The sequence below is a fragment of the Heptranchias perlo genome, unplaced genomic scaffold, assembly GCF_035084215.1.
Source record: "Heptranchias perlo isolate sHepPer1 unplaced genomic scaffold, sHepPer1.hap1 HAP1_SCAFFOLD_510, whole genome shotgun sequence".
Taxonomy (NCBI): Eukaryota; Metazoa; Chordata; class Chondrichthyes; order Hexanchiformes; family Hexanchidae; genus Heptranchias; species Heptranchias perlo.
In genome coordinates, this window is record NW_027139527.1 from 64,926 (window position 1) to 75,989 (window position 11,064).

The 11,064-nt window shown below is 46.2% G+C and overlaps 1 protein-coding gene across 1 annotated transcript in view; it reads left to right on the forward strand.

Annotated features, from left to right (window-relative positions):
• Positions 1-11,064, forward strand: part of agxt2 (alanine--glyoxylate aminotransferase 2) — a gene marked incomplete at its 5' end in the record, with an annotated part of 71,316 nt that overhangs the window by 57,352 nt on the left and 2,900 nt on the right. The window contains 1 exon segment of the mRNA XM_067979800.1: positions 497-678. Coding sequence (XP_067835901.1) covers positions 497-678 — 182 coding nt within the window.

An 11,064-nucleotide genomic window follows, 5' to 3' on the forward strand; every position in this document is an offset into this window, starting at 1 on the left:
TCACCCTAAACATTCACTCCCTTCACCACCGGCGCACTGTGGCTGCAGTGTGTCCCATCCACAGGATGCACTGCAGCAACTCGCCAAGGCTTCTTCGACAGCACCTCCCAAACCCGCGACCTCTACCACCTAGAAGGACAAGAGCAGCAGGCACATGGGAACAACACCACCTGCACGTTCCCCTCCAAGTCACACACCATCCCGACTTGGAAATATATCGCCGTTCCTTCATCGTCGCTGGGTCAAAATCCTGGAACTCCCTTCCTAACAGCACTGTGGGAGAACCGTCACCACACGGACTGCAGCGGTTCAAGAAGGCGGCTCACCACCACCTTCTCAAGGGCAATTAGGGATGGGCAATAAATGCCGGCCTCGCCAGCGACGCCCACATCCCACGAACGAATTTTTTAAAAGTACACACTGACCACGCCCCCTGTGACCTCCTGCCCCAGATGCCGTGACCTGCTGTGTTGACCAGTGTGTTTCCTGTTTGAAGGTGATAGAAGCGGAGGGTTTAATGGCGAATTGCGAGACTCTTGGGACAGACCTGATGCTGCAGCTGGAGAAACTCCGGGATGAGTTTGAGATTGTCGGCGATGTGAGAGGGAAGGGACTGATGATCGGAGTGGAGATGGTGAAAGATAAGGTGCCCAACACTCCGTCCCTGGGGCTGGGCCGGTGGGGGTGGATTGGGGGGAGGATTGGGGGTGGATTGGGGGGAGGATTGGGGGTGGATTGGGGGAGGATTGGGGAAGGATTGGGGGGAGGATTGGGGGGAGGATTGGGGGTGGATTGGGGAGGATTGGGGTGGATTGGGGGAGGATTGGGGGGTGGATTGGGGTGGATTGGGGGGAGGATTGGGGAGAGGATTGGGGGGAGGATTGAGAGGATTGGGGGTGGATTGGGGGAGGATTGGGGGGTGGATTGGGGGGAGGATTGGGGGTGGATTGGGGTGGATTGGGGGGAGGATTGGGGAGAGGATTGGGGGGAGGATTGAGAGGATTGGGGGTGGATTGGGGGAGGATTGGGGGGTGGATTGGGGGTGGATTGGGGGGAGGATTGGGGGTGGATTGGGGGGAGGATTGGGGGAGGATTGGGGGAGGATTGGGGGTGGATTGGGGGAGGATTGGGGGCGATAGGACACAGGTTCTCCCACAGTCACTCACTGATCCAACCGTCACTCTCCCACCTCAATCCCTCGGGCCTCTTCCTGGTCTCTGGCAGATCAGCACGACCTCTTAATTCGACCCTGTGAACCCGACCTCTGAACCTGTGACCCCGACCCTGTGAACTGGACCCTGTGAACCCGTCACCCCCTCACCTCAGGGAATGGTATCGGGGGTGGTGACTGACCCAGACAAAGCTCTGGAGACTCGGGGGGTTAGAATGAACTTTGCTCTTGGCTTTAAATATAAATGGGAGCCCATCGATTAATAAATGTGCAAAAAGGTGAGACTTGGGGGGGTGGAGGGGGGCAGGCAGGGGCTGGGTGGGGGAGAGGGAGTTCCTGCAGGGGGAGGGGGCAGGCAGGGGCTGGGTGGGGGTGGGGGAGGGGGGAGTTTCTGTGGGGGAGGGGTGGGGATTTACAGGATTATCTGTATCCAGATGCCTTGCACAAACTCAAAGACCAGAAAAACTGAGACGTTTATAATTATTTACAACAAAACCCATTACAACCAGTGCCCAATGAGACTGGATCGAATAGATAGAAACATAGAAAATAGGAGCAGGAGTAGGCCATTCGGCCCTTCGAGCCTGCTCCCCCATTCAATATGATCATGGCTGATCCTCAATCTCAATACCATATTCCCGCTCTCTCCCCATACCCCTTGATGCCTTTTGTGTCTAGAAATCGATCGAGCTCCTTCTTAAATATATTCAGTGACTTGGCCTCCACAGCCTTCTGTGGTAGAGAATTCCACAGGTTCACCACCCTCTGAGTGAAGAAATTTCTCCTCATCTCAGTCCTAAATGTCCTACCTTATATCCTGAGACTGTGACCCCCTCGTTCTGGACCCCCCAGCCAGGGGAAACATCCTCCCTGCATCCAGTCTGTCTCGTCCTGTCAGAATTTTAAATGTTTCAATGAGATCCCCTCTCATTCTTCTAAACTCGAGTGAATACAGGCCGAGTCGACCCAATCTCTCCTCATACGACAGTCCTGCCATCCCAGGAATCAGTCTGGTGAACCTTTGCTGCACTCCCTCTATGGCAAGTATATCCTTTCTTAGGTAAGGAGACCAAAACTGCACACAATACTCCAGGTGTGGTCTCACCAAGGCCCTGTATAACTGCAGTAAAACATCTTTGCTCCTGTACTCAAATCCTCTTGTAATAAAGGCCAATATACCATTTGCCTTCCTAACTGCTTGCTGCACCTTCATGTTTACTTTCAGTGACTGGTGTACAAGGACACCCAGGTCCCTTTGTACATCAACATTTCCCAATCTATCACCATTTAAATAATACTCTGCCTTTCTGTTTTTCCTTCCGATGTGGATAACTTCACATTTATCCACATTATACTGCATCTGCCATGTATTTGCCCACTCACTCAACTTGTCTATATCCCCTTGAAGCCTCTTTGCATCCTCCTCACAACTCAAGATCCCACCTAGTTTTGTGTCATCAGCAAACTTGAAAATATTACATTTGGTTCCCTCATCCAAATCATTGATATATATTGTGAATAGCTGGGGCCCAAGCACTGATCCCTGCGGTACCCCACTAGTCACTGCCTGTCACCCCGAAAAAGACCCGTTTATTCCTACTCTCTGTTTCCTGTCTGTTAACCAATTCTCAATCCATGCCAGTATATTCCCCCCAATCCCATGTACTTTAATTTTGCACACGAACCTCTTATGTGGGACTTTATCAAAGGCCTTCTGAAAATCCAAATAAACCACATCCACTGGTTCTCCCTTATCTATTCTACCAGTTACATCCTCAAAAAACTCCAGTAGGTTTGTCAAACACTATTTCCCTTTCATAAATCCATGTTGACTTTGTCTAATCCCGTTGATATTTTCGAAGTGTCCTGTTATCACATCCTTTATAATAGACTCTAGCATTTTCCCTGCTACTGATGTTAGGCTAACCGGTCTGTAGTTCTCTGTTTGCTCTCTCTCCTATTTTAAATAGTGGGGTTACATTTGCCACCCTCCAATCTGCAGGAACTGTTCCAGAATCTATAGAATTTTGGAAGATGACAACTAATGCATCCACTATTTCCATGGCTACCTCTTTTAATACTCTGGGATGCAGATTATCAGGCCCGGGGGATTTATCAGCTTTCAGTCCCATTAATTTCTCCAGAACTATTTTTTTACTAATACTAATTTCCTTTAATTCCTCCTTCTCACTAGTCCCTTGGTTCCCTAGCATTTCTGGGAAGTTATCTTTGTCCTCTTCCGTGAAGACAGAACCAAAGTATTTGTTTAATTGCTCTGCCATTTCCTTGTTCCCCATTATAAATTCTCCTGTTTCTGACTGTAAGGGACCTACATTTGTCTTCACTAATCTTTTTCTTTTTACATACTTGTAGAAGCTTTTACAGTCCACTTTTATGTTCCTTGCTAGTTTACTCTCATACTCTGTTTTTCCCCTCTTAATCAATCTCTTGATCCTTTTTTGCTGAATTCTAAACTGCTCCCAATCCTCAGGTTTGCTACTTTTTCTGGCAACTTTATATGACTCCTCTTTGGATCTAATACTATCCTTAATTTCTTTTGTTAGCCATGGTTGGGCCGCTTTTCCTTTTGTGTTTTACGCCAGAAAGGAATTTATAATTGTTGCAATTCATGCATTTGTTCCTTAAACGTTAGCCATTGCCTATCCAGAGTCATGCCTTTTAATGAAGCTCCCCAATCTATCAGAGCCAACTCACTCCTCATACCTTCGTAGTTTCCTTTGTTTAGATTTAGGACCCTAGTTTCGGATTTGACTACTTCACTTTCCATCTTAATGAAGAATTCTATCATGTTATGGTCACTCTTCCCTAAAGGACCCTACACAACAAGATTATTAATTAACCCCTTCTCATTGCACAATACCCAATCTAGGATAGCCTGTTCCCTGGTTGGTTCCTCAACATACTGGTCTAAAAAACCATCTCATACACACTCCAGGAATTCCTCCTCCACAGTATTATTGCTTATTTGGTTTGGCCAGTCTATATGTAGATTAAAGTCATCCATGATTACTGTAGTACCCTTGTTACATGCATCTCTAATTTCCTGTTTGATGCCGTCCCCTACATTACCACGACTGTTTGGAGGCCTGTAGACAACTCCCACCAGTGTTTTCTGCCCCTTGGTGCTTCTTAACTCCACCCAGACTGATTCCACATCTTGATTTTCTGAGCCAATATCCTTTCTCACTATTGCTCTGATTTCATCCTTTACTAACAACGCCACCCCACCTCCTTTTCCTTTTTGCCTGTCCTTCCGAGATATCGAATACCCTTGGATATTCAGCTCCCAGCCTTGGTCACCCTGCAGCCATGTCTCTGTAATCGCAATTATATTGTATCCGTTTACATCTATTTGCGCTGTTAATTTGTCTACCGTATTACCAATGCTTCGTGCATTCAGATACAGGGCCTTTAGATTTGTCTTTTTTACATTTTTAGACATCTTAACATTTTTTTGTACTATGGCCCAATTTGTTTTACTATTTTTTCTTACCCGGCCCTGTTGTCTTTTGTTTGTACGCTCTGTCCCTTCCTGACACGATCTGGTAATCCTTACCCCAGTCACTTTCCAGCACTGCTTCTTTGTTTTTTCTCTTTAGTATTCTAGATTTCTCTCCACCGGGACCCTCCCTGCGCGCCCCCTGCCCCTCCCGCACCCCCCCCTTATTTACCTCCCCAGTTATTCGATTCACTAGAACTCTGGTCCCAGTTTGGTTCAGGTGGAGTCCGTCCCAACGGAACAGCTCTCTCTTTCCCCAGTAATGGTGCCAGTGTCCCACGAATCGAAACCCACTTCCCGCACACCAATCTTTGAGCCACGCATTCATCTCCCTGATCCTACTGACCCTGTGCCAATTTGCTTGTGGCCCAGATAATAATCTAGAGATTATTACCTTTGTGGTTCTGTTTTTTAATTTAGTCCTTAGCTGTTCAAATACTCTCAGCAGAATCTTTTTCTTAGTCCTACCTATGTCGTTGGTACCCACGTGGACCACGACAACTGGATCTACAAAATTAAATTATCCAGGAATATAAAAAGAAATAATAAAGTATTCTACAGACACATAAATAACAAAAGAAAAATCAGGATAGGGATCGGGTCACTGAGACACACACGATTAACTCACAGGTAATGTCAGTGAAATGGCAGAAATATTAAATAATTACTTTGCCTCAGTATTTACCAGGGACACTAACAAGGTGGGCATGACATCAGAAGAAGGGATCAAAAATAGATTTTAAAACATTTAAGATAGAAAGGGGGGAGATAATTGATAAATTAATCAAACTTCGAGAGGATAAAACCCCTGGTCCGGATGGATTGTATCGGTCCATATTAAAAGCTGTTCGGGAGGAGATAGCAGAGGCACTATTACATATATATAAAAATTCATCAGAAAAGGCAATTGTGCCAGAGAACTGGCAGACAGCGAATGAAATTCATATATTTAAAAAGGGAGATCGAACAAGACCAAGTCCAGAGAGGAAACAGGGAGTAGTGGTGAACGGTTGTTTTTCGGACTGGAGGGAGGTGTACAGTGGTGTTCCCCAGGGGTCAGTGCTGGGACCACTGCTTTTCTTGATATATATTAATGACTTGGACTTGGGTGTACAGGGCACAATTTCAACATTTGCAGATGACACAAAACTTGGAAGTGTAGTAAACAGTGAGGAGGATAGTGATAGACTTCCAGAGGATATAGACAGGCTGGTGGAATGGGCGGACACGGGCAGATGAAATTTAACACAGAGAAGTGTGAAGTGAAACATTTTGGTAGGAAGAACGAGGAGAGGCAATATAAACTAGAGGGCACAACTCTAAAAGGGGTACAGGAACAGAGAGATCTGGGGGTATATGTGCATAAATCATTGAAGGTGGCAGGGCAGGTTGAGAAAGCATAGGCACTATTACATATATATAAAATAAGAACATAATAATTCGGAGCAGGAGTCGGCCATTCGGCCCCTCGAGCCTGCTTTGCCATTCAATCAGATCATGGCTGATCTTCAACCTCAACTCCACTTTCCTGCCCGATCCCCATATCCCTTGATTCCCCTAGAATCCAAAAATCTATCGATCTCAGCCTTGAATATACTCAACAAATGAGCTTCCACAGCCCTCTGGGGTAGAGAATTCCAAAGATTCACAATCCTCTGAGTGAAGAAATTCCTCCTCATCTCAGTCCTAAATGTCCAACCCCTTATCCTATGACTATGCCCTTTGATTATACGGGATCCTGGGCTTTATAAATAGAGGCGTAGAGTACAAAAGCAAGGAAGTCATGATGAACCTTTATAAAACACTGGTTCGGTCACAACTGGAGTATTGTGTCCAGTTCTGGGCACCGCACTTTAGGAAAGATGTGAAGGCCTTAGAGAGGGTGCAGAAGAGATTTACTGGAATGATTCCAGGGATGAGGGACTTCATTTACATGGATAAACTGGAGAAGCTGGGGTTGTTCTCCTTGGAACAGAGAAGGTTAAGGGGAGACATTTGTAGGCCACAGCCCACACACACTGGCAGCTATTCAACCATGACAGGCACATCACCCATCCACCACCCTAAACATTCACTCCCTTCACCACCGGCGCACTGTGGCTGCAGTGTGTACCATCCACAGGATGCACTGCAGCAACTCGCCAAGGCTTCTTCGACAGCACCTCCCAAACCCACGACCTCTACCACCTAGAAGGACAAGAGCAGCAGGCACATGGGAACAACACCACCTGCACGTTCCCCTCCAAGTCACACACCATCCCGACTTGGAAATATATCGCCGTTCCTTCATCGTCGCTGGGTCAAAATCCTGGAACTCCCTTCCTAACAGCACTGTGGGAGAACCTTCACCACACGGACTGCAGCGGTTCAAGAAGGCGGCTCACCACCACCTTCTCAAGGGCAATTAGGGATGGGCAATAAATGCCGGCCTTGCCAGCGACGCCCACATCCCATGAACGAATAAAAAAAAACACATGTCCCGCTTTCTTGCAGGAGAAGGTGGCGCATATCAAGAGACAGCAAGTGGCCGTGGCATTTAGCCCCTCGAGCCTGTTCCACCATTCAGTGAGATCATGGCGGACCTGTGACCTAACTCCATATACCCGCCTTAGCCCCATATCCCTCAATACCCTTGGTCCACAGAAATCGATCAATCTCAGATTTAACTTTCACAATTGAGCTAGCATCAACTGCCGTCTGTAGAACAGCGTTCCAAACATCTCCCACCCTTTGAGTGTAGAAGCATTTCCTAACTTCACTCCTGCACGTCCTGGCTCTAAATGTTAGGCTCTGTCCCCGTGTCCTAGTATTGAAGTCTAGGAGACCTCCAAAAACAGTTACAAATGTCTCGGCAGCCAGAGGCAATAATCCAGCCACTAACCTGTAAATCCTGCATGGTCCCTTTAAATAGCGCTGGTGGGGGGTCCTCCAGGCACTCTGAGACACGTTCAGATGATCGGGGTTAAGACTGTGCGTTGAGTTGAGCGTTAAATCCCAAAATGGTGTCTATCACTTTAAATCAACGTTGTACACTGATTGAAGCCATTTTCTCCCCACTTTACATGATTCCAGCGTCCGTTATCTGCGCCTGCGCTAACTCCTATACCAAGATGGCGTCTGGCGCACGTCACGCAGGAAACGCGTGAGCATCCAAGACGCCATCTTGGATGTCGGAGAGGCCGCGTAGCGTTGAAACAACGGGCGTTACACGGCCCAATTTAACGCCAGATTTGCCTTTAACAATCCGTGCTGGCTTTCCCTAATCAATCCACACTCGCCCAGGTGACTGTTAATTCTGTCCTGGATTATTGTTTCTAAAAGTTTCCCCACCACTGAGGTTAAACTGACTGGCCTGTAGTTGCTGGGTTTATCCTGGTGTTCCCCAGGGGTCAGTACTGGGACCACAGCTCTCCTTCTGCACTGTAGAATCATAGAATCATAGAAAGGTTACAGTTTATCTGCCTTCCCCTTAAATGCATCGATGTTATTCATCTGAACTACTCCTTGTGGGAGTGAGTTCCACATTCTCACCACTCTCTGGGTAAAGAAGTTTCTCCTGAATTCCCTACTGGATTTATTAGTGACTCTCTTATATTTATGACCCCTATTTAAGGGGAAGCTCGATAAACATGAGGGAGAAAGGAATAGAAGGATATGCTGATAGGGTGAGATGAAGTAGGGAGGGAGGAGGCTCGTGTGGAGCATAAATGGGTACGGTAGGATAGTGGTTATGTTACTGGACTAGTAATCCAGAGTCATGAGTTCAAATCCCACCACGGCAGCTGGGGAATTTAAATTCAATTAAATAAATAAAATCTGGAATTAAAATACTAGTATCAGTAATGATGGTCATGAAACTACCGGATTGTCATAAAAACCCATCTGGTTCACTAATGTCCTTTAGGGAAGGAAACCTGCCGTCCTTACCTGGTCTGGCCTATATGTGACTCCAGACCCACAGCAATGTGGTTGATTCTTAATGGCCCAGCAAGCCACTCAGTTATTCAAGAATTTCAGCTCACCACCACCTTCTCAAGGGCAATTAGGGATGGGCAATAAATGCCGGCCTCGCCAGCGACACCCACATCCCATGAACGAATAAAAAAAACACCAGCATAGACCCGTTGGGCTGAATGGCCTGTGCTGTAAACTTGATGTAACTTTGTGTATGATGCTCACGAGCAATGGGCTCATCAGGGAAATCACAAAGTTTGTTATCCTAACTGCTTTCACCAGTTTCAGTAAGACTAGATTGGAATCGGTAGAGTACAGGGTGTTGTATCTTCTATGGGGTTGGTCACATCCTCCTAACCTGATGTCATTTTGACAACATGTTCTATCCGTGTCTACTTAATACGTGAATACATCAGCCCTTATCATAGAATGGTTACAACACAGAAGAGAGGCCATTTGGCCCATCGAGCCCGTGCTGGCGGGGCCATCGTGTTAGTGATGTACATCATGTAATCCCTTAGACTGGGGTTTGAAGGAGGTGAGGAAATTGCAGATGTTTTAGCCACAATCTTCCAAAGCTCTCGATTCAGGAATTGTCCCTTTAGATTGGAAAATTGCAAATGTAACTCTATTATTTAAGAAAAGTGAGAGAGAGAAATCCAGAAATTATAGACCTGTTAGTCTAACATCTGTTGTGGGGAAGTTATTGTAAACTATAATTGAGGACAGAGTGACTGAGTACTTCGAGAAATCTGAGCTGATTAGAGAGAGTCAATGTGGATTTGTAAACGGGTCGGTCATGGCTAACAAACCTAATGGAATTTTTTGAGGAAGTAACTAAAGTAGTAGACAGGGGAATGTCTATGGATGTAGTTTATATGGACTTCCAGAAGGCATTCAATAAGGTTCCACATGAGAGACTGTTAGCTAAAATGGGAGCGCATGGAATTGAAGGCAAATTATTAACCTGGTTAGGAGATTGGTTAGGCGGTAGACGACAGAGAGTGGGGATAATGGGTCTGTACTCGGATTGGAAGGAAGTGACTGGGGGTGTCCCACAAGGATCTGTGCTGGGCCTCAACTATTCACTCTATTTATTAATGAGTTAGATAACACAATAGAGAGCCAGATATCCACATTTGCTGATGACATAAAGATTGGTGGCATAGTAAGTAGTGTAGACGGGAGCATCAAAATACAAAGAGACATGGATAGAGTAAGTGAGTTAGCAAAACTGTGGCAGATGGATTTCAACGCAGGGAAGTGAGGTCATCCATTTTGGACCAAAAAGGGTTGATTGGAGTATTTTTTAAATGGTGAAACGCTCGGAACAGCGGAGATCCATGTCCACAGATCACTAAATGTAGGAATCAGGTACAAAAAATAATCAAAAAGACTAATGGAATGTTAACCTTTATAACTAGAGGGATAGAATATAAAGGGGAGGAAATTTTGCTTCAGCTACACAGAGTCCTGGTTAGACCACATCTGGAGACTGTGTACAGTTCTGGGCATCGCACCTTAGAAAGGGGATATTGGTCTTGGAAGGAGTGCAGCACAGATTGACCAGAATGTCACCAGGGCTCCAGGGGTTGGATTATGAGGAGAGGTTACATAAAGTAAGCTTGTATTCGCTGGAATATAAAGGTTAAAGGCTGATTGGAGGTATTTAGGATTTTGAAAGGAATTGATAGGGTAGATAGAGAGAAACATTTTTCGCTGGTGGGGGAGTCTAAGACAAGGAGACATAACCTTAAAATCAGAGCCAGGCCATTCAGGAGAGAAGTTCGGAAACACTTTACACACAAAGGGTGGTAGAAGTGTGGAACTCTCTCCCACAAAAAGCAGTAGATGTTAGCTCAATTAATAATTTTAAATCTGAGATCAATAGAATTTTGCTCGCCAAGGATATTATGGGATATGGAGCCAAGGCAGGTGGATGGATTTAGGATAACAACAACTCCCATTTATACAGCACCTTTAACGTAGTTAAACGCCCCAAGGCGCTTCACAGGAGCGATTATCAAACAAAATTTGACACCGAGCCACAGAAGGAGATATTAGGACAGGTGACCAAAAGCTTGGTCAAAGAGGGAGGTTTTAAGGAGCGTCTTAAAGGAGGAGAGAGAGGTGGAGAGGTTTAGGGAGGGAATTTCAGAGCTTAGGGCCCAGGCAGCTGAAGGCACGGCCGCCAATGGTGGAGCGATTAAAATCGGGGATGCACAAGAGGCCAGAATTGGAGGAGCGCAGAGATCTCGGAGGGTTGTAGGGCTGGAGGAGGTTACAGAGATAGGGAGGGGGCGAGGGCCACGGAGGGATTTGAAAACAAGGATGAGAATTTTAAAATCGAGGCGTTCCTGGACTGGGAGCCAATGTGGGTCAGTGAGCACAGGGGGTGATGGGTGAACGGGACTTGGTG